Here is a 24484-nt window from a genome sequence, read left to right as displayed (position 1 = left end):
GAGTGAAAAAAAAATAGCTTCTCACATTGAAAGGGCAGAGGCGAATTTAGGGATACGGAATATAATCACCCATAGCTGGGAATGTCCAGGACCCTGGGGATTGGTTAACAGCTCTATTCTTGCAAAACTGGGGTGGGGATCTTAATTACATTAAGCAGTAAGGACCTTGTGTCAGATCATCCCAGACTATGCAGCGGCTCCTGGGCATTCAGAAGTTGAGCTGGCTTTCTTTTTGGAGGGGGGAAGATCATGGTAGGGAAGGTCCTGTCCGGGAGTGGTTCATGGTGCACAACCTGGTCCACTGGTTTTATTTATCATCTGAAAGATGGCTTCTCCCATGAGCACCATAGCGATGCATTGATTGGTTCAGAGTTGGCTCAGAGAGAAGGGCACGTCCTACTGAGGCCCACATGCCACTTCCTGCCGTGTCCTGAGTTTTCTGTGGAGGTCTCCAATGTGGCTATTTATGGGCCCAGCATTGCTTTGCTTATGAGATCTAAGAAGAACACAGCCCTGTTTGACATGGCTGCCGGTTGTAACTTTGGTGGTGGGGACCCTTGGGGTTCCCCTGCTGAGATTGAATCTAGTTTATGTTTTGCCCTTGTGTGCGGGGTTAGAGTGAGTTAATCTGATGACTTCAGTTTGGTATATGAGAGTGAGAAATAGCCGCTGACATCATCTTTAGACACGACAGTCTGGGCTCTTCCCTTTTAATCAGGGAAGAGAGTCAATATAATTAGAAAAAAGAAAGAAAGAAGGTCCTGATTCACTGCCCACTGAAGTCAGGGGAAGGATTCCCATTGACTTCAGTGGGCACTGGGTCAGAGCCTAAGCGAGGACAGAATAATCTGTGACATGTTTCTGTGAACAGTGGCTGGGGCTACAGACTGGGGTCTCCTTGCTGCATGGTTGGAGGGGTTTTAATACAACATATCTGCCCCTTTGCACCTTCCCTTTACAATAAACAGCTTTTCATGCACTGACGAAGCAAGTGATGGAGCAGAAATCTCCCGAAGCAGAACCAAAGGACGGGGGGGGGGGGGGGGGCACATTTTTTATTTGTTCAAATGGAGCACGTGCAGTAGACAGAACTTAGTGTTGTCTATCAGGTGTAGCGGGCAGGCGATGGGGCTTAGACATGGAACAGTGTTATTGAGGGGTCTAGACCTCTGATCCTTCTGAGAAAGATGTTGAGTGATGATGCCAGGTCAGTGTCTGCAGCACAACTGTGTTGATTGGGCGATGTTGACTAGAGCAGTGGTTCTCAAAGCCGGTCTGCTGCGTGTTCAGGGAAAGCCCCTGGCACACCGGGCTGGTTTGTTTACCTGCCACGTCCGCATGTTCGGCCTATCGTGGCTCCCACTGGCCGTAGTTCACTGCTCCAGGCCAATGGGGCCTGCGGGAAGGGAGGCCAGCACATCCCTCGCCCCACACTGCTTCCCGCAGCCCCCCTTGGCCTGGAGCGGTGAACTGCAGCCAGTGGGAGCCGCGATCGGCCGAACCTGCAGACGCGGCAGGTAAACAAACCGGCCCGGTGCGCCAGGGGCTTTCCCTGAACGAGCAGCGGACTGGCTTTGAGAACCACTGGACTAGAGCACTGCTCCAGTCGGATCGCACGCAAAATGGAGCCCTGGCAGGTGTTGATTCTAAGGCCCCGGTACTTCAATTCTTATTCACAGGGTTGGTTCCATTGACTTCAAAGAAACAACTAATTTAAGAGCTGCTGGATGTGACCTTATGATAGTAATGGGAGTGGTAGTTGGTGCTGGCTGCAGGACACTGTCCAGAGCAGCTCTGACGGCTGGTCTCCAGACAGTGACTGGTTAGATGGGGTTCAGGCTGTGTGCTCTTGTTCAGACATGTATCATTGTTGCATACGGTTTACAATGGTGAGATAAATACTTTACAGAGTACAGAAGCCCAGACATTAAGAGGACTGTTACTGCTTCCTACTGCTAGGCAAACGCTGGGTGCTGCTGTCTGGACAGGCTGTAGTGTCGGGCACTGGTTACTGCGGCACTAATGTTCATAGCGACCCTCGTGTATTGATGCAGCGTCTTTCATCTCAAAGGGTCGCAGGATGCTCTGCAAATCATGGCACCCACCCCTGGATTATTGCGAAGCCAACCTGGGGTGAAACGCAGCAGCTGTTTAGCAGCTCCCCAACAGCCTGAGAGCAGAAGTAAAAGAGGGCCCTGTGCCTAAATGAAACTCGAGAAATACAAGAGAGTAATTTCATCTGGCTTTTTTTGTTTAAAAGTGAAACATAATATGTGAGCGGAGAAAGAAACATCGTTCACACTCGCATGCTGACCTGCACTCTCCAGCTGGGATGCTCAGGCTCTGCTTTGCAGAGAGCCTCCCATGCCACGCAGCTCGCACAAAACCGGCGGATCTTATCAGCACTAGGCCAACTCTGCTTTGAAATCCGGCAGAGTAAGAGCAGCACTGGCCATCAGGTAACAACATTCAGTGCTCTCCCTTAGAGCTTGTGATGTGTTTGGTGCGGTTCCGAGGACAAAGCGTCATCTTTTGCACGCTGTTTCATCGGAACTAGTGCAAGCTGAAGCCTTGTAGGTCTGACAAGTATTAGTGTTGGTTGCACTTTTATAACTAGGCCCAGTACAGCCAATAGGTGTAGCATAGAGAATATACAGTACGGGGCTAGAATCTTAGCTGGTGTCATGGAGCCACTGGACAGGGCTAGCCTTAGGAGCAGGCCATTAGGGCAGCCACTCAAGAAATCCCTGTTTTTGGCTGGAGTGAGGGTTATGCCTGATAGGTCAGTTCTATTTATTTATTGCATCTTTTGGTTGGGTGGGGGTGGGTCACTGAAAACTCTTTTTGCTCCCTGGATAACAAAACCTCTAGTGCGGGCCCAGCCAGGGGAGCATTGCCAACTTACACCAGCTGACGATCTGTCCCTTAGGGTTTGATCTGGACTGAGTGTCACTCTGACCCCCCATTCTGAAATCTGCAATTGTGTTGGACCTTCATGATTCCGGGTGAAGTTATATGTGAGCCCAAGTGATGTCACTGAGATGTCTACATACCCGCACTGGGACTGCATGTGAGGTTGATAGACATACCACTGACATCAGGTACTGACCTCTGCAGCTGTTTGGCCCTGCACAATGTGGGTGCTCACCATGGTGGGGAGGCTGGGTTTTAAAAACTTTATCCTAAATGTGCTGTAAATTACAAGGGCAGCCAGTGTGCTTCAATCACGCTTGCAGAGGGACAGAAGAACAAACCAAGGCAGCTCGTAGAGTATTTCAGAGTCAGGGCTAGAAAGGTGTAAGGAATGGAAACGAGTCTATGAAGTAGGCAAAGAGATTAATTGTAATGCAGGTTGAGTATTGAGATTGCAGGGCAGGTATGGACACTGGGAGAAGCAGGTACGAATGATGCCACCTTAGGACAGAAACGACAGTGGGAAGGCTGTGAGTTCCGGTATTGCAGCATCATTATCAACACATTACTTCTCTTTAGAGCATGTAACAACGCTGAGAAAGTAAGTGAAACATCAGAAGCAAGAGAGATCCATATGTGGAATGTAGAAAGAGGTGCTGACGTTGTGTAGAAATTCCATTGATTCTTTGCATCAATCTGTACTGTGAGAGACTTGTAAATATCGAGGGGGGCACTTTTTTACTGGCAATTGTGGGGTAACTAGCGGCTGAAGTATACATGAAGTGCCCTGAGATAATGAAGGGCAGTAGCTTGCAACAATTGGATAGTGGTCATGGTAAAATTGTAAAAAAGAAATAAAATATGAAATCACAGCAATGCTGCGGAGTGTGTATAATGTATCCTTCAGAGCACAGCTGTTCCTGGAGCTGCTGGCATGGAGTCAAATCCTACCTCTGATTTGCTTAAACAAATATATATATATATATCCCGTTGGTTTCACTGTTTCTATGCCCAGAAACCGTGATAACATGTGGCCCTGGGCGTGAATCTTCCTAAAGACAGTCTAGGAAATTACAGAGTGATGAGTTACACCCAAGTTCCAGGCAAACTGACTAAGGATATTTTTTAAGGAGAAAATAACCCAGCACTTGGATAAGTCATAAGGTTTTGGGTCTAACTAGCACCTCTGGTTAAAGGGTAAATGGTGCCTTTCAACCCTTTTAGAAAATTTTGACAATGTTCATAAAATAGTGGATAAAAAGGGACCTGCTGATTATAATTTATCAGATTTCCTCTCAGATGTCTTTTGAAAAGGTCCCTCTTTAGAGAAGTGAATACCTCCTGTGAATTAAAAGGTAGCCAAGTACTATGAATTAAGGGGTCATCAGGAACAGTTGCTGCTCAGAAGGATGGAAGTTAATAATGGGGAAACCCATTGGTCGATATTGGATCAGCATTGCTCAGTACCTTTGTCTGTGATTTGGAAGAGGACGTGAGTAGCAAGTGGGTGATGATGGAAAAGGCTAGTTAAAAGCAAGGACATTGTGGGGCAATTTATGAAGAATCTGATCAAACCAAAGGATTAATATGACATTTTACTTGGAGGAATATAAAGTTAATGGACTTTGGGGAAAATAACCTTAACTTGCAGGATCCTCTGAGGAAAAAAGACTTTTGTCCTAGCTTAAAGGGAGCCTCTTCAAGTGAGGCACTGAAACTGCATAGTAGAGTGCACAATGATAAGTATTGCTCACTGCACGGGTATTCAGACAGGCCCTGATTCAGCAAAGTACTTATGCAGCTGCTTGAATCTGTCCCCATGCATCAAAGCTCACCTTTAGGGATGAACTTAAGTCCCACTGACTTGAACAGGTGCTTCAGTGCTTTCCTGAACCCGGAACCCCGTGCTCACTGAAGGTGCAGTGCTGCAGACAGATCCATGCAGGCAGACCTCTGGCTCCTATGCAGAGCCCAATAGACTTCATGAGGAGTTGATTGCAGGGTCAAGGCCCAGAGAAAGTCTCCATGCCCTAGCATGTGCTAGGTTCAATGTCAACCCTGTGGAAGAGCCACTGGAGTTCAGTTTCTTTGGTTGTTCCAAAATCCCGGTCAGGAAGGGGGAAAGGAAATTCCCCAGGGCATTATAAAGACCTACACATCCTCATTGATAGAATCAATGGAGATGGATGGCAGCTTATAGGAGGATACTGAGGCATTAAAAGAAAGGGTAGAAAATAACAGAAAATACATTATAACTGAATGATACTAATGCATTTTCAAACTGCTTTACAAATATTAACCAATTAAAAAGGAAAGAGACTGAACATAATGGGTTATTTAGCCTGGAAAAAGAATGGCATTGAGGTACGATATACAGTTATTTGAAGGACGCGGTAGAAAGCAATCAGAAATATTTGTACTCTGTGATGCGACAAGAATTAGGGGACATATATCAAAGAGCACAACATTTAAAACAAATGAAAAGGAAATATATTTTTTCAGTGAATAGTTGAGCTACATAATGCTCTGCTGCAGGGGGTCATTGTGCGTGGCTGGATTTGAAATGTAAAGGTTGGGTTATGGCAATTAATAGCATTTGCAACTCTGCAATCGAAGAGAATGATAATCAAATCTCATGTTTCAGAACATGAACTGATCATCTTCTGGGGTTAGGAAGGAATTTCTCTCTCTGCACAGAGCATTCCACAGTTGGTAAGGGACTTGATACTGCTCCCACTGAAGTCAAAGGGAGATTAGGAATCAACATCTCTGAGTAAAGGGTCATGCTCTGTGCATTATAGGAAGGTTTCAGCCACTGAAACAGGAAGGATACCGGGCCGCATGGACCAGCAGTCTGATCTGATGTGACCGCTCCCATGTTACTATGTGAGACACGCTCATTGACTTCAATAGGGATTGGAGCAGGTCCTAAAATGGGAGCTCCTAAGTAGCTGTAATGAGCCTGAGCTGCAAATTTCAAATCCATGGTGTCATTATTATTATTTGTATCACGGTAAAGGCCTCAGAGGCGGGCACGGTACCTACACGTGCTGCTGGACAGATACACATAGAAACAGACAGCCCCTGCCATGAAGAGGTTACAGCCTGAACGGACAAGACAGACAAGGAATGGGGGAAAGGGTCTGCTGCCACCCTTCTTTTACAAATGAGGGACGGAAGTAAGAGAGAGCTCAAGGGCTTGATCAAACTCCCTTTCAAGTTCAATAAAAGTCTTCCCACTGACTTTAATGGGCATTGGATCTGGCTGCCTGGGACAGATTTTCTAAAGAGTGTTCAGCGTGCTGGGGTGTCACTGTGGGAATGACACGGTTCTTGAAAGTCTGTCCCTGAGATCTCTAAAAGAGTGAGCTCTAAGTGTCTTGCCTGAGGTCACAGAGCAGTCAGTGGCAGAGTCACGTCTCCAGACTCTCAGTGTAGAGTCTTAAAAAGACTCTCTTTCCTCTCCTCAGAGCCGAAATCCAGGGGATCCTTTGGATCTGGGATTTCAGATTGGGCCCTCACAGATGCCTCTATATATAGCGGTTCTGCTTTGTCACTGCAACTGTTTTAAGACAAGTGCGAATGGTTACACTGCAAAGGTGGCCCCACGCATCACGTGTATTAAAAAGATACATAGACATGCAATCAGCTGTAGAGACAGCAACAGCAATGAGGGAACCAGGGAAGAAGGCAGGGTAACTTTTCAGAGCAAGTGGAAAGGATGAAAGGGAAGCAGCTGCAAAGAATGCGTGAGCTCTAGATGGAATAATCAGCCAACAGGAGACGTGTGATCTGGGGGATCTGACAGGTAGAACATGGAGTTCATTGGCAAGGCAGGTGTAAATGCTGAGATAAGCTGCCGTTTAGGGGTGAATGACTACTCAGCTTATAGGATAAGAAATAAGGGGGAGATGCGATGGGCATGTGCAAAACCCACGATAAGGTATTATGTAGGTTTGAATGATTATTGTGTTTATAGAGGCTCGGATGGAAAGGGGAGGATGGAGGGAAGGTGTGAATGGGGAAAGCTTTCCTCATGCAAAATTAATAGGAGAGATTCAGGCAAGAAAGTGGGTAGATTGGTGTCTACCTACATTACAGGAAGCTTGTTTTCAGGTGATGGAGGCTGGGGGTAGAAGGGAGGGAAGATTTACAGACAGGGGTGGTAGGAATGGGAATCTGTGCAATTATGCGTTGTTGTTTTTCTTGAAGGACTGGTACAAATGTAGTGACTGCAGACTGGGAGGTGGGGGGCAGATTCAGATTTCAATCACATGGAGGGTAAAGCGGGAGTAACTCCATAGGCTTCAGAGACATTATTGTGGACTCACCCCCAAACAAATGAAATCAGAAGTTTGCCCCTTGTCTCGGTGACTGGGATGTTTAAAGATTGATGGGGCCTTAGAGGAAAGTATAACTTCTTGTCCTCCTATACCACTCCAGGGAACCTAACTGAAATATACGAAAGGGCCAAGGGAGGGATTCATGCCTCACCCTGGCTGCTGATCAGCGAATGCCCTGAAGCATGAGGCTAGATGGCCCTTAAACATTTAGGTGAGGGATAGATACTGTGAAATGACTCTCATCTTGGTCATCACCGGAGATCAAACCCTGGCACTCCAGAGCTAAGAGCTTGGGTTGCTGCTAAAGGATTAAGGCCCAGATCCTTAAATATATTTAGATGCCTAACTCTCCTCACTGGGAACCACAGCAGGCTCATGCGCTGTGTGGATCAGGCACAGCTGGGGAGGCCTAGCCCACTGAATGGTGGGTAACACCTGTAAATACTATTCTTACCCATATGCTAGTCTTATCCATAGGTGTCCAGGCCTTCATTTGGAATACTCTTTGACTCAGCGATGTCTGATTGCTGAAAGCAGGGAGGCACCAACCCTCTTTGCTTCATCTCAAACCCACTCACCCATCACAAGTTCCGATTTTTTTCTTGAATCCCAATATTCTTGGCCTCATGTGCCACTCGGGAGAGGCTGGGACAAAAGAGACAGGGGAAGAAAGAGACAGACGCCAGTGAAAACATCGGGTGGAAAAGGAAGCAGAGATTGGTGCCGAACAGGAAAGGAATTCAGAGGGAAAAGGAAAGAGCAGACATGGAAAAGAGGGGGCAAATTCTAATGAAAAGCTCCTTTGAATTTGAATTCTAGCTCACTTTTATTGTGGTTTTCCTATCCCACAGAGAAGGCACTGGCCTAGGTAGATTTCTTTTTTAAATTGACTCACCCTTGGATAATAAACATAGGGTTAAATTACAGGGGAGAGTAGGTTCATGAACTCAACAGCTCAACAGATTCACAGAGCTTCAGTCTCCCTGCAATTCCCCAGGCCTGGCAATGAGTTTTTACAGGCTGTTTTTATTATCTATTTTATCACAGTGCCTAGCAACCCCACCTAAGATGGGGGCACCAGAATGCTATGCCCTGTACAAACACACAGCGAGAGACAGTCCCAGCCCCGAATTGCTGACACTCTAAATAGGCAAGACAGACAACAGGTGGGAGAGGAACAGAAACACAGCAGAGAGAAAGTGATTTGCCCAAGGCAACGCAGCAGTTCAGTGGCAGAGTCACATAAAGGGTACTTGTTTTTTCTGACTCCCAGGCTAGTGCCCTCTCCACTGAACCACAGGCTAATTATATGCACTTTCTATCATCCTTCACTCCTCCCTTTCCTCCACTTTCTCTCCATTCATCCTTATCACTGTCTGTCCCCCCCTCTCTCACTACCTTTCATCCTGTTTTCCACTCCTGCTTTCCTCTCTTCACTCTCTCCTCCTCCTCTCCCCTCCTTTAGGTGCTCATTAATGCTCTAGCATGTGTTAATAATGAGCCTTAACCAGTACCATCTAAGATGCGTCAAGGCATGGGCCGAGGTGGATAAAGTGGGAGAGAGGGAGGGGATGGAAGAGGAGAAGGAAACTGATTTGTGGGTGGCACTTAACTTATTTTAGTGTCTGGCCCTGGATTCCAGCGGGGGATCTGTGGTAAGATCTGGGACCCAGTCATATACTTGGAAGCTGGTACAGCACAGCATCGCGTGTCACAATGGAAGCAGCTGAATCCAAATTTAATAAGAAAGGAGCAGATTTATGGACTTTGGCTGTGGCTGGAAAGCTGGGGGGATTTATCTCCTGGGGGCAGACAGCCGACAAAGAGGAAGCAAGGGTTCAAATGAAGCATGAGGCAATGCAAGACTTTTTTTAATGAGGTGGGAGAGGGGAAAGGAGAACATATATTATCTATGCAGTGAAAAGATCTAGAACTTGGCTACAATGTAGATCCGGGATTTTAGTCATCTGTGCGGGTTTCTGCATGGAGACTTCTTCCAATAAATCAGAATAGAATAAAATCAGACGTGAGTGTGAATATTCAATCAGACACAGGGGTTACAGTGCTCTCTGCACACTGGGTTTTTGCATGCTGGCGGGGATTAGACTACCATCTGGTTTGCACAACGTACACCAAAGGATTAGTACCTGAATCCAAGACATTGCTCTAATTCCTGCTGACTTTCTGAAGTTCTGCAAAATTACTTTTTTGTCATTGTTATTTGGCTAATAGATTGCTATGGACAAAAGGACGTGAATGTTGGGATGAGGCACATCTATGGGGCAGGCAGGCAAAAGGGCTGGCCGATTAAGATATTTTCGCTGCTGTTAGCGACCTGTAGAACTGAGCTGTAAAAATATCCGATGGGATGTAGGAAGGCTGGAGGCAAGCACCTGCTCTAGGACTTAGAGTGCTGGAAAGAAGGTTTTACTCAAACTTGCCAGAATTATCCCCCCTTAGGCCTGAGACTAAGCATGCAAAGCTCCAGCCGAAAAGGGGAATTTTGCAGAAAGTTACAAACACGGGGAAACGCTGGGCTACAATGGAAGTCTCAATGTGACCTTAACAACGGTAGTGTTCATCATTAGCAAAAAGCTATAATCCATAGTGCCAGGCCATCTGCAGCAGTGGTAGACCAAATGCGGATGGGGGCGGGGAGAGAATCTACATGCCAAGGTGGAGTTTAAGCATATGTGTGGGGTGATTTATTTTGGAACTAGACATGATTGGCCAGAAGGCCCTGCCTCTCGAAGAGCCAAACATACAGAGAGGCTGCAGCCTGCAATCCCAAAGTAACCAAAATATTAAAGGGTGTATGTCATGCACTATAAAGGGTAAGCAAGTGCCGTGGGTTTCCCCTGGCTTGTAGAGAGCACCAGCCAATCCATCCTTCCTGGTTAGCAAAGCAGAGGTGCAGATGTCTGTGCTGGGTGCCATGTAAACCTAGGGTTGCCAGGGGTCTGAGTGAGTGAGGGCGGGGAGAGCGAGCCACAGAGGGAGCGGGGGATGGAGTGAGCAGGGGCGGGGCCTTGGGGAAGGGTGAGTCGGGGCGGGGCCGCAGAGGGGGAGCAAGGGTGTTCAGTTTTGGCAACCCTATGTAAACCCTTCCTTGCCAAAGACTGGGATCGTAGGAGCCTCAAGGTAAGAGGGAGCCCTTACAACCTCTTTGGCCCTCCTGGTGCTGTATGATGTGCCGTGGGGAGGAGGAGTGTGGCCATGGCAACCTCCTTTGCTCTGTATAGCCAAACCCCTCCATGTCTCTATACCGATGCCTCGCTTGCCTTTGTCACCCCAGAGATCTCCGTGCCTGATCGCAGCTGTCTCCTGTGTGCTGTGGGAAGAAGGGATGCTCTGTGTCCCCTCTAGTGCATCCACGCAGCGTCATGCACAATTTAGCCCTTCATGTTGCCTTAGTGCCCTTTCTTTGTATACATTGTGCTATACACTTTCATTTAAGATGGAGTCCCTGTTCATACACAATTCAAGCCCTGCACTCAGATGCTGGCAGCCCGATGGCGCATCGATCTCAGTCCCGAGACCTCGGTGCCCTCAATCTCTTATTGAATCACAGTGAACACACAGGAACTGTTTGGGATATTTTCCTCCATGAAGACAAAGAATCAAGACAGTTTCCTTGTTACCACCTCTGCTTTGAGCTGTTGCTCTCTCTTTCACTTATGCCTCTCTGCTGTATTTGTTTTCAGCCCCATACTCCCCTCCACCCTACACAGACCGGGTGGTATAAATTCACATGTATCTGTACTGCAGGCAAACAATCATGACACGGAGATTAAACAAAGACATAATTTGTGATAAAGACACCAGGTAAAATTTGTAAGAGAAACTAAGTCGTATTGAAAGTCAATGGGATTTAGGATCCTAAATCACTTAGACTTCTGACAGTGTTACCCACACATTTTCACACGGCATGTGAAAATGAACATGAATACTGAGTGGTCAAGCATACTTCGCCCTAGACAAAGGATACTGAGGATATGGTACATGCCCAAGGAGTTTACAATGAAGGTGGTTTACAAAATAGAATTTCCTTTCTGCAGGAAATTCTGACATTTAACCAAAAATTCATTCCAAGTCAGAACAATATTTCTACATTTCTCACAGAACAAAAATTCTGAAAATGAAAATTTTTGATTTGGCACCACGGAAATGTTTCATTTGGATAATGTCAAAACACTATAATAGTGTAAAATCGTGTATAAATATAATCTAATATTAATATTTTAATATGACATGAAAGTCCAAATGAAATGTTTTGACATTATCAAAACAAAAAGAAAGACTAAATATTTTGTTTTGAGATTTTTCCCCATAGAAAATTTCACTGAAATTGTCACATTTCAATTTTGAGAAAAATGCATTTTCAAAAAGAAAAACTCTTTCACTGCCTTTTTTTTTTTTTTTGGACCAGCTTTACTTACAGTCTATCTAAACAGACAAACAACACAGCACAGACAATGAAATGCTCCAGGTGGCCTGATGATGGATTTATCCCAGAGCAGAGCAGTTTCAAAGAAGGGACCCACCCACTGAGTCCCCCACACTCAGAACCCCCTGCCGAGTTCTGTCCCCCCCCACACACCCAGACTCCCCTCTGCAGAGCTCCAGCCACCTTTACCTGGACTCCCTGCAGAGTCCCATTACTGTTGCACCCAGAATTCTCCAACAAGCTCCTGTGCATCCAGATCCCCCTCCCCCACACCCGGATCCCCCCCTGAGCTGCCTGTACCCAGATTGCCCCACAGAGAACCCTCTCAACCCACACCTGCAGCCCCCTACACTAAGCCACTCCACACTTGGATCCTGCCTTGCTGAGCCTGCCTGCCCACACCTGGTGCACCTGGCACAGAGGGGAAGGGCCCTGGTGTGTTTCTAGGACAGGCCCAGTCCTTGTGCTGTGCCAGGGTTGGGTGCAGCCTCAGCGCTGAGTCCGTATCCCAGGGGTCAGCTGTGCAGTGATCTCCCACCTCTGTGCAGCCAGTGGCCTGTGCTCCTCACTGCCATGCTGGAGCCTCTAAATTTGGCAATGTACAGAATTTGCAAAATTTTCAAATATTGTGCACAGATTTTTTTGTGTGTGTGCAGAATTTTTACTTTTTTGGCGCAGAATGCCCTCAGGAGTAGAAAAGTGACAGATACATATTTTGCTAGTAATTAAATAATCCTCTGCCAGTCCTGGGTTAATTCAAACTTTTGATTTAATTTAGGATGAAGTTTAATACAATATTCCACTGTATTCTTGCAGTTAGATCTCAACCAAGTCCCACTGACTTTAATAACCTTTATTCCAGACCCTACAATACTAGAAGCAGAAATTTAGGCAGTGCAGACTTGTGGCTAGAGCAGGGACCTGGCAATCAAGATTCCTGGGCTTCTAGTCCATAATCTTCCATTGGATTTGTGTTACTTTGGGCAAGTGGCTAAGGCCAATTTTTTCAAATCTGGGTGTCTAATGCAAGGCACCTCTATCAGTATGTAGGCACCTAAATAAGTGGCCTGAATTTCAGAGGTTCTGAGAATCTGGAGCTCCCGGGGAAGCCAGTGTTGTGGACCCTGACTCACCCTCATCAGCATTTACTCCCTCCAGTGGGATTATTCCCATGAGTAAGCGTTCACCAATGAAAAAGGGCTCCACATTGCATTCCACTGTGTTTCTGTTTCTTCATCTGTAAAATGGGGATAACTGATACACACACACACACACACACACACACACATTATACTTTTGCGGCTTCTATCTCTTGCTATCTAGCACCTCACCATCTTTAATGCATTTATCCTCCCAGCACCCTGGGAAGTAGAGCAGGGAATTGGGGCGCAGAGAGGCTAAGTGACTTAGGCAAGGCCACACTGGAAATCTGTGGCAGAGCATGGAACTGAATCCAAATCTCCTGAGGCCTAGTCCGGTTCCCTGTTTATTAGATCACCCATCCTACACCCCTACTTACCCATCTTACCGGAGTGTTGTGATGCTTGATGTACAAGACATCATGACTCTTGCAAGCATCATATTCAACACTGATCAGTTACCAAGGGGAACATTAAACACATGCCAATGACCCTCCCTAGCCTGGTCTCCGTGATCTGAAATATTTCTGTGTTCTTTCTGCAAAGGGCTCAATCAAAGACTGAATTAAGCTTTCTCAGCTTGTTTTCAGTACCCTGACAGGAATGTTGCACGCAGGGCAAAGACAGTGGCTGGCAGAGCCCATGAGTCTAAATTCATATGAAGACTTTATAGCCAGTGCAAATGATTCAGTCATCCCGTGAAATAGCACAGACTGATCAGCCCTGGGCCAGAATTCGCATCAGCCAGCAGTCCAGACTCCTCTTCCCCACCCCTCCACGTCTATCTCTGGGTTCATTTGGCGTTTTCCAGTGTGTACAGTGACAGAACCTGATGTCCTTAGGAAGCGGTGAGTGAAACGGGGCTTTTCATCCCAGCAGCCTGGGCTGTCATTATCCAAACAGCAGGAGCGCTACCTGGAGAAGTGATGGGCTGTGGACTTTAACCCTTTGTGCTCCTGACCCAGAGCTGAGAAGAGAGGAAAGATTCTGGTGATTGCTTAGCTAGGTAGCCTACCTGGAAGGTGGAGCTGAATTCTGGGAGATCAGGAAGCTCTTGTATTTAAAGGGATCATCAATTTATTCCAAACCCTTGGGATGCTAATATTAGTGGTGTCATTGTACAGTCCCCAACTGCTCTGGGGCAGGGACCATGTCTTTGTGTCTGTGCAACAACGAACACTAGGACACTAGAAATCTCACTATGAATATCAGGCTCAAGACAATGTTTGCAGCTTTCATATTGTTCATTTTGGAGCAGATATTCAATTCTCACTGCTGGGTGCAATTCCAGGTCTGTTTTTCCTCTTTCTACACCCACTCCCCATGTGGTTGCAATGGAATGGTGTGCAAAAGGACAGAGTATTTTTCTTTTGAGAATATCCAGATCAAGCATGATAGTGGAAGCCAAAACCTCTTGAGCTCTAATCTGGGCTGTAACATAGTTTCTGTGTGACCTTGGGCAAATCACTTATATACACTCTGTGCCTCAGTTTCCCCAGCTGAATAATGTGAAATAGTGACACAGTTTTACCTAGCTCATGGTGTATGGCTAATAGAGTTGGGCAGGAACCAGGTTTTCCATCTGGTGGGAAATTCCACAATTTCATTTTATTTTTTCCATTTGAAAATGGAACAAAAGCAAAAAAAACAAAACAAAACAAAAAAACCCCTGAAATTTCCAGCGAAAGAAATTTCTGAAAAAACCCCAAACAAACATTTTGTTTCAATAAAATTGAAATGTTTCATTCTGATTTTGACTTTTTAAGATGTTTATATGACATAATATAAAACTTAAAACATTGAATCCAAAAGTCCTTTTGAAACAGCAAATTTAAACGGATGGGTCTGGAATACTATACCCTTGGAGTGGAGATCCTCGGGTTTATTAATGCAAACCTCGGTTTGAACCAAAAGCATGGCCTTGCATTCACAATTGCTATAAAAGCAATGAATGCCAGATGTACAGAAAAAGATCTTGGCCAATTACCTTCTCTTGGGGCGTAGGCACGTCACAATGGATTTCTCCTACAAGGCTCCCACTGTGCTTTACACTCTAGCATATTTATACCTTTTTCACATTAGAGCAACCATCTAATCAATTATTAAGCATTGTGTCTTGTGTAACCTCAGTTTATATAACTTTTGCTGTCTATGCTATTTTCATGTTACCTTACTCCACACAACGACCTTCCTTGCTTTAAATATGGTGACTTTTTGTCAGCACCTTTTGTGTATTTATTGTACTGATTAACTTCCTCTTATCTCTGCCATTTAACACAATACAAAACATCACCTTCATCCTACATAGCAAATGAATTTAGCAAGCAATGGTCATGCTAAGCAAAGAATAGGCTGAAAGCAGTTAGGTTAGCATAAGTATTAACTTGGTCTGTCCAGACCCATTCACTGTACATGACCCACACTTATGATATTTCCAACAAAACATTCCATTCCATTCTCATCGGAATGCTTCTTTCTTTCTTTCTTTCTTTCTACTGGAATTTTTGTCAAAATTCACACATTTCTGTGAAACATTTTTGCTTTTGACAAATTGGCATTTTGTCATGAAAAAAAAAAGTTTAATCAGAAAATGTCCAATCAGCTGCAGTAATGAGGCTAAGTTAATTTTGGAAGAGCAGCATGAGGGAAAGATAATCTAGTGGCCAGAGCACTGGACTGGGACTCAGTGACCTAGTTCAATTCCTGGCTCAGTCACTGGATCCCTGTGTGACCTTGGACAAGTCACAATGGGCATGTCTACACTAGAAATGCAGCTGCAGCCGCACCACTGTAGAGTTGTAGTGTAGAAACGACAGTGATGGAAGGGGTTCTTCTGTCACTGCAGTAAATTCAGCCCCTCGACAGGCAGCAGCTACACTGACTGAAGAATTCTTCCATCAACCTAGTGGTGTCTATACCGGGGCTTAGGCAGCTTAACTATGTCTCTTTGGGGTGTCAATTTGTCATACCCCTGAGTGACATAGTTAGGTTGTTCTAAGTTTTATGTATAGACCAGGCCTTAGTCTCTCTGTGTCTCAGTTTCCCATCTGTAAAATGGGTAGAGCACTACTTCTCTACCTCACAGGGAGGTTGTGAGGATAAAATCCATTAATGTTTGTGAGACAGATACTCTGTTGATGTATGGGCACATAAGTGCCTAGATAGATGTTGAAAAATCCTATGTAAATACTAGCTATTATTATTTTGGTGTAATTTAACTTATCATGAAGGAGAGGACTAGATAATATTTTAGATAATAATTTCACATTATTATTAATAATTTCAGGTTCAGAACAATGTTTGATTGAAAACCACCTAGACCGTACTTTTGTGAGGCTCAGAAAAGCTTGGTTAACTTCATGTTATTATTATCTATTTTCATTTTATCCCTGCCACTTCACTTCCTGGCTCTCTCTGGCACCAGAAACAGAAGAGCCGAAATACTGGATGCAAGGTTGTTGTCAGAGTGTTTCCAACTCAGATGGAAGCAGGAAGTACCACAGTTCTTGCAAAAAAGGAGTATTCCCATGTGGTTGCCAGCCCAGCATTGCAGAGCTAACTGGCTGAGCAGTGGAACTGTTGGAATTTATCTGAATGGAACTTCTGAGACCTTTGAGGTTTGCCTATCCCTACATGGAACAGATGAGTGTGCCTGGTGTCAATCCCCACTTCCAGAATATAAGTAATTGGTGTCTCCTGGGATTTCACATTTGTAACTATGGTGCACACCACAGAGACTCAGAAATTCATGGCAACAGCTGGGCTGCACCTTCCATCCTTTTACAGTAGAACCTCAGAATTACGAACACCAGGGGAATGGAGGTTGTTCGTAACTCTGAAATGTTCGTAACTCTGAACAAAACGCTGTGGTTGTTCTTTCAAAAGTTTACAACTGAACATTGACTTCATAGAGCTTCGAAACTTTACTATGCAGAAGAAAAATGCTGCTTTCCGGTTTTTTTACTAGTTTACGTTTAACACAGTCCTGTACTGTATTTTTTTTTTTTTTTTTTTTTGTCTCTGCTGCTGCCTGTTGTGTACTTCCGGTTCCAAAAGAGGTGTGTGGTTAACTCGTCAGTTTGTAACTCTGGGGTTCTACTGTACTCCAAGTGCACTGATCCCCAAACATTTGAGATATAGGGACATCTGATACTTACCTAGGGGGTGTAGGATAAAGAATTGAGCAGCTCCAGTTGAGGGCAGTGGCATGCATTTACACCCACCATTATACTGAGGGTGTGATCCTGCAAGGTGTGGCCCCTATCTAGCAAAACGCTTAAGCACATGCTTAAATTTAAACACAGGGGTAGTTCAGTAGGACTTCAATGGGGTGAGTGCCATGCTTAAAGTTAAGCATGGGCTTAGCCTGTTTGCTGAATTGGGGCCAGAGTGTTTAGCCCCTGGCAGGATCTAGCCCTAACGTCTCCCGTGACTGTGTCCTTTGCTAATTTATCAGCATCCTATTGCAAGCAGTGAAGTTGCTGCAGCACAGAAGTATTTCAGATACAAATAGCATTTGTTATTCCCTTCCCTCTGGTAAAGTGCAGCAGGCAAAACACCTCGCTCAACCTGCCAAGAACCAAATGTGGGACACAAGGAAAAATTATTTGTGCATGAAGCTTAAAGAGATACGGGACTCATTCCTTTCCTGCAAACAATATGTTCTGTAATTTCTCTTTCTTGAGGCTGCTTTTCTGATGGCAATAGTTTACAACAAGGAGCATGAGGGAACACTGGGTATGTGTGAAGGATCTCTCTAATTTATCGAATATAAGGGATAAATGGGAGGTGAAGAGATTAGAACAAAGGCCTTGTTGGTATTCCAAAGAGGGTGTTTACAGCTGGTGATTGGGAGTCAGGATTCTTGTTTCCCCGCTGCAGCTGTCATCTTTGGCAAGTCAATGTCCCTCTGCAAAATAGGGGTAACAACAGTTTTGTTCTCTGTAAAATCTAATCACCCGTATCTATCTCACATTGTGTCTGAATACCTTACAACCGTTATCTTCGGAGCAGTCAAGTACACACCTGACTTTTCGCTGTCTTTATTTCAGAAACAAAGGGGGATAGCGGTGCTTAGCTACCTCCCCAAGGCATTGAGAGCTTCCGTTTATGTTTGAAATGCAATTCCAACTCCTTGGATCAAAGCCGCTGACTTATGGCAGAATATAATTAGCAAACGTGCAGCTATCGGTCCTGATGACATTAAATGTAAACTCATGCATAGGTAACTTCCATGTCACACAAAGCATTGGCCTCTTTTTGCTACACAACCTCAGTGTTCTAAAAGAAAGAGAATTACAAGGCAGGGGACAAATTTTAAACATTCAGGCCTGAATTCTCATGTTCACGAAGACCGCTTTACACCACTCTGGCAGTGCAAAGGGACCGAAATTTGGGTGTAAATTTACACTAACTTAAAGGCAAGTTTACATTAGCAAAATGGTGTGATGGATCTTTGCTGGAACTGGGAAGTGGGCCCTCGACATGCTGTTCATGCCATGTTGACCGTTCATCTTAACTCTGATCAGTGTCCCACTCACCTTCCATTCAGATTCATTAAGGAACATTATTCTGGCACATTGTGCCTGTTCACATTGGATATATGAATTTATAAGGGCCTGGGATCAGACCGCTGGGCCAGGATGTTCTTGACTGAATACATCTGCCATATTATAAACAGGGATCACTGGTTCTTTGTGTTAACTATTATTGTGCCAGTTATTATTAAGTATTTATATTACAGCAGTGCATAGAGATCCCAACTGACTGCAGGGCTGTATTTTGCTAAGTGAGGTACAAACATACAGCAAGAGACAGTCCCTGCCCCAAAGAGATTACAGTCTAAACAGGCCAGGCAGGTAAACCACGAGCCCATCCTTCATTCTAAGGCATTATTATTGTGTCAGGTGTTATTTTTGGTTAGATTTGGGATTTGGACTCAAGGGCTATAAATCTGGGGACATCCCTCCCCTCTTCTGACCCCCACCCAATGTCTGCAAAGTCTCTGGGATGGTTCCAGGATTGGGACAGCTCCAGAATGCCATATAACACATTAATTTGAGACTTGGGGTTGTTAGCAGTTAGATTTAATAGACCTCGCAATATTGCCTTTAACACAAAATAATCCCACTTAGTAGGTTTTTATGGCTTCCGCAGGGACCAGCCCTGTTGTGTGTATTAATGTTTAATACCAAGCAACATCTTTTCAGCAGCTATGGGGAGAAAAGACACTAATAAAAAATTTAACTTGATTGTGATATAATTGTCTAGACTGGTGGTGAAAGTCATGTTATTTCTTCTTCCTTTGCCCCTACTTCTGCTCCTTGCTCTGAATGCTTTTTCTTCTAGCCTACTTCCAGAACCCAGATTTGCCCACTTCTTCCTACTGTCTGGGGGGATATCGTCCACATGATGATTAAGGGCTGGCAACTGATGATTGTTTGGATGAAGATATGTATGCAGGGTTAGGAATCGCCCAAGTTTTTTTCATCATTACCCCAAGGCTGACCTTAAACATGGTGGAGGGCAGATACTCATTCTGTGTGTGTTCCTGTCTTTGGTCTGAGGTGAACAGAGACAACCAAAATACCGTACAACTCCACATCTGAGATAGTAGATGGGTGATTTGACTGAGGACTATTACAGTCATTCCACCTCGCATTCCACAATGGACATGAACTGGAGAGGGGATTGGAGGTCAGATAGCACTCCACTTTAATACAAAAAGCCCATTCTCCCAGCACAGTAGGAATTCAGTAGAAAGAAGAGGGCTTAAAGAACTGATCCAGGGAGGCTGACAAATGAGGTAGTTACTGGGGGATTCAAGAACCAAACAACAGGCATAGTTAGGTCTGTGTGTGCAGTACAGCTGATCATTAGCGGAGACTGATGCTAATACTTATCTAATGGAGAAGGAGGGTGAACTTACCACTTTTCATTGTGTGATGGAAGTGTATCATTTGTGCTCATAATCTGAGAAACAGAGGTCTGGCCTGAGTTCTAATCCTGACTCTGAACCCAGGATCAGAAGATATCTAAGAACATATGAGCTCTTCTCATCCAGCCTCAGACATTTACTCCCTCTATGGCACTGGGCAAATCATTCATCTGTCTTTAGTCTTACTATTAATTATTATTGTGTGCAGAGCCCAAAGCAGCCCATCAGGATCAAGGCCCCATTCTGCTTGGTGCTGTAAAAACATCTCAGAAGCCATGATCCCTGCCTCAGAGCACTTACAAATAGTTAAGCAAAAGGAGGAGGAGATTGTTTGAAAAAAACCCAGAACAATATGTTGCCATTTTTATTGAAATTTTTTGCGGGGGGAGAAAGAATTTTTGAATTCGAAATGGAAAAAATTGAATTTGAAATTTTCAACCAGCTCTATTTACATTCTGGGAAGAGACAGGAGAGGAAAAAGGAAGAAGGAAGAGAGGAAGAAAGGGGAACACAAAGTGGTACAGAGTACATCCTGTTGGGGCTGTATTATTATTACCATCTTTATTTTAACCACTTCCTACATTCTGTTTATTAATTTGTCTCATTCCTGCCTATTTATTTTAACCTCAGCCTATTTCTGTATTTTTTTTTTCTGTTAAACATCTGCCTATAGTGTTTCTGTGAGATTTTATTGAAACCTCTTTTTCCATTTTTATATACATCGGTGTAGCTGCCTACCCAAAGACTGTACACAACTGCTCTTGGTAGCTCTGTTGCTTCTCCCTACCCCCACCTCTATTTCTCTATCTGCCTTGTTTCAGAGTAACAGCCATGTTAGTCTGTATTCGCAAAAAGAAAAGGAGTACTTGTGGCACCTTAGAGACTAGCCAATTTATTTGAGCATAAGCTTTCGTGAGCTACAGCTCACTTCATCCGATGCATCCAATGAAGTGAGCTGTAGCTCACGAAAGCTTATGCTCAAATAAATTGGTTAGTCTCTAAGGTGCCACAAGTACTCCTTTTCTATCTGCCTTGATTTCCCCATGCTCACCTACCTGACAGGAGTGTCCTGAGCTGTGTGGAAAGTGTTTGCAAGATTACACATGTTAAAGATAACCATAATATTCATAGAATCATAGAATATCAGGGTTGGAAGGGACCTCAGAAAGTCATCTAGTCCAACCCCCTGCTCAAAGCAGGACCAACCCCAACTAAATCATCCCATGATATTGAGCAGCAGCGTGGTCTAGTGGCGAGGCTAGTGGTCATGAGACTTGGGTTCTGGTCCTAGCCGTGCCACTGACCTTCTGTGGGACCATTAGTCACTTCACCTCTCGCTCTGTGCCTCCTCTTCCACCCTTTGATTGACTCGTCGATGTAGCTTGCCAGCTCTGGCACATGGACTGCCTGTTGCTATTGGTTTGTGCAAAGCCTAACGCTAGCTGTCTCGGGACGGCTATGGAGCGCATCACTGTAGTATTGGAGAGCTTTACGCTCAACACCTTTGTGAGGCAGGGAAGATTTAGCCCCATTCCGCAGACGAGGAATTGGGGGCACAAAGTAGTTAAAGTGACTTGTCTAAAGTCACACAATGAGTCAGTGGCCGAGGCAGAAGTTGATTGCAGGTCTCCAGTCCAGTGACTTAACCTTCCTCCTCACTGAGGCCCTCTCGGCACTACCACAAGACAATTAGTAGTAATATTCCCCACAGTAGCTGGAGGGAGGTTAAAACCTGTCCAGTGGAGAAAGCTAACAGAGACTGTTCTAGGGTGATATTCATGGCCTCTCTTATATTTAATGCCTTAATTTTTCATGTGGAGTAACTTTAGCCGGTTGGGAATTGTTCAACAGAACATTTTCAACAGGCTACGCAGGTTGTTTAGCTTTCTAAAGTGCCACGGAGCTCGCTTTCAGCAGCACATCCATACGCTGCGCACATGGGCAGACTCCCACATACTCCCGTCACACGCTCCCCGCCACCGACGCCCAGGCACACTCTGGATTTTGCTGCACCTGCGCAAACACATGCCCACTCACAATCACATGCTGTAGCCTCATGTCACTCTCACACACGCCTTCCTGACAGAAATCCATATTCACACACACGCACACACTTTGTGTCTCTCTCTCTCTCACACACACACACACACTCTGGGAGTTGTACCTGTGCACGGCACACATGCCACACTCATATACAGCCCCACTCACACATATCCCTCTTCCCACAAATCCTTATACAGCCAGAATTTAGAAAAGAAGACTTTGTCAGTAATGAATAGATAATTGATACAATCTGGGACCCTGCTGTGCCCTCCTCCCTTGTATTTTTGTCACAAAACAGAAGGGTAAGGACCATCCCTGCAGTGTTCCTAATAAGCCCATTCACCTTCCACTAATGTAAAGCCAAGTATCACCCAGTAGGGGGCATAGCGCCAACGGTGTGAGTGGGGAGGCAGCATGATCTAATGGCGAGAGCACGGGGATGGGAGTCGCAAGTTCTGCCACTGACCTGCTGTAAGACCTTGGCAAGGCACTTCATCCCCTTATGCCTCGGTTTTCCCTCCCACTCATTCTGTGTCTTGCCTAGACTTCAGGCTCTTCAGGCAGAGCTGTCCTTTACTACAGGCATGTGCAATGCCCAGCACAATGGGGCCTTGACCTTAGTGGAAGCCTTTTTGTGGTACTTTAACATAAATAACTAATGGTTAATTTACCCCCACTTCTCAAAGGCCTAGTCTGTCAAGCCAGCTGCCTGGTGTGATCTTTATCCCTCAAAGTTCTGCAGGATTTCTTTTTTTGTTGTTTCTGAAAACTATATAATTATTATTTTATTTCTCTTTTTTTGGCATGACTTTAAAGTAAGAGCTCAGGTTGCATGGAGTGTGGATTACAGATCATCGGAGATAGATGAAAGCAGAAGACACATTTATCTGGCACCTCATTAAAGGGATGATAAACATGTAATTGAAGCCCAGGGTACAGCCACCTTGTGTATCCGGCCTCCTCTCCCCACTGTGGCATTGCAGAGAACTTCCCTGAGAGAAGTAACTGGGGGAAACAGGGTGTGGAGCATTTGGGTCCTGACCTAGCTGTTTCACAGGGCAATGCATGCTCTGAGAGAAGGGATAAAAGCCCCATAGATGTACGTATCAAACAATGAAATACGATCAGATACCCAGAACCACAATACAAGTAGCCCCAGGCCATTTAAAACCTGGTTTAAAGTTTGTTTTCATGTTGTGCCACATACTTGAAAAAATTAACAGCAACAAAAAACATGTCTATGATTACATGTGTAACCATTTTTCTTTCTTCTCTCTCTTTTTTCTTCTATTTCTTTCCTCTGTTCTTGCTCTCCTCTCTCTCTTTCTTTCTTCTTCCCCTCCCTTCCTCTCTTCCTCCACAGGACTCCATAGAATGGAGCAAGAATGAGAGGAAAAAGGCAGACAGAAAAGCATGAACTGGAGGCTTGTTGAGTTCCTCTACTTCCTGTTTATATGGGACCATATAATAGTACAGCCCTCCCACCAGGAACCAGCTGTTATCAACCAACATGTCTCCAAGGAATTTGATTGGCTTATTTCAGACAGGGGGCCTTTCCACCACTCACGGAGCTACTTATCCTTTGTGGAAAGACATCGTCAAGGATTTACAACCAGATATAAAATATACAGGTATGTTGATTTTTTACAGAGCTCATAGCTTTGCAGCCAGTGGGAATTCTGAGGGGTACGGTAGATGCTGGTCATTGGTTGAGACCCGCCAATGTCCTCCTTCAGTCTGGGAGTGCTTCTAGACTATCTGCTGCCTTTCATTAACAATGACAGCTGCTTCAAAGACTCAGGTACGGTAGAGGTAAAGCTGTGATGTAAGCGATGAAGGTGTGTGGGTACCACGGTGATTACCACAACATAAAACCAAGGTAGAGAGACAGACAGGAGATCAGGGGAGAACCTGTCTGATGTGCATGTGAATGTGTCATATATAGGCAAAGATTAAATACATGGACGCACAAATGAGCACATCAAAATGCATTTAGCACTGCGCACACGAACTTGAGTACAAATCTATATGCACACCCAGCCATCTGCCTACTATACATGCATTCACAAGATGACATATCAATGTATACCAGGGATCAGCAACCTCTGGCACGTGGCCCACCAGGGAAATCCGTTGGCGGGCCGGGATGGGTTGTTTACCTGCAGCGTCCGCAGGTTCGGCAATTGCAGCTCCCACTGGCCGCGGTTCACCGTTCCAGGCCAATGGGGGTTACGGGAAGCGGTGGCCAGCACATCCCTCGGCCCACGCCGCTTCCCGCAGCCCCCATTGACCTGGAACTGCGAACCATTGCCTGTCAGGTTCACTCCCTCTGGGGCATCTGGCATTGGCCACTGTCGGTAGACAGGATACTGGGCTGGATGGACCTTTGGTCTGACCCAGTCTGGCCATTCTTATGTTCTAACACCCACAATAAAATACACATAGACAAATACAGGAGAAATGTGCCATGTATTCTGACATTATTTTATATACTGCCTGTCCATACAGATTTGATCCACAAAACACTTTGTGGAGTTAAATAATGGCGTTAAATGCGGGCATGGGGTTAACAGCGGAATGAGGGAGGTATTAAGAGGTACCTAACGAAGGGATACAAGTTATGCTTTCAAATTAGATAGGAAATGAGATGGAAATTCATTGA

At 45.1% G+C, this 24484-nt stretch overlaps 1 protein-coding gene across 1 annotated transcript in view; it reads left to right on the top strand.

The window, feature by feature from the left end:
* Positions 1–24484, top strand: part of BRINP1 (BMP/retinoic acid inducible neural specific 1) — a 92146-nt gene that overhangs the window by 4064 nt on the left and 63598 nt on the right. Inside the window, exon 2 of the mRNA XM_037879957.2 lies at positions 23186–23453. Within this exon, the coding sequence (XP_037735885.1) occupies positions 23236–23453 (218 nt within the window). The 5' untranslated portion in view covers positions 23186–23235. The remainder of the gene's footprint in view (positions 1–23185; positions 23454–24484) is intronic.

Source organism: Chelonia mydas, chromosome 16, assembly GCF_015237465.2.
Source record: "Chelonia mydas isolate rCheMyd1 chromosome 16, rCheMyd1.pri.v2, whole genome shotgun sequence".
Lineage (NCBI taxonomy): Eukaryota > Metazoa > Chordata > Testudines > Cheloniidae > Chelonia > Chelonia mydas.
Note: the sequence above shows the minus strand (reverse complement) of the source record. Positions and strands in the feature narration are given on the sequence as shown.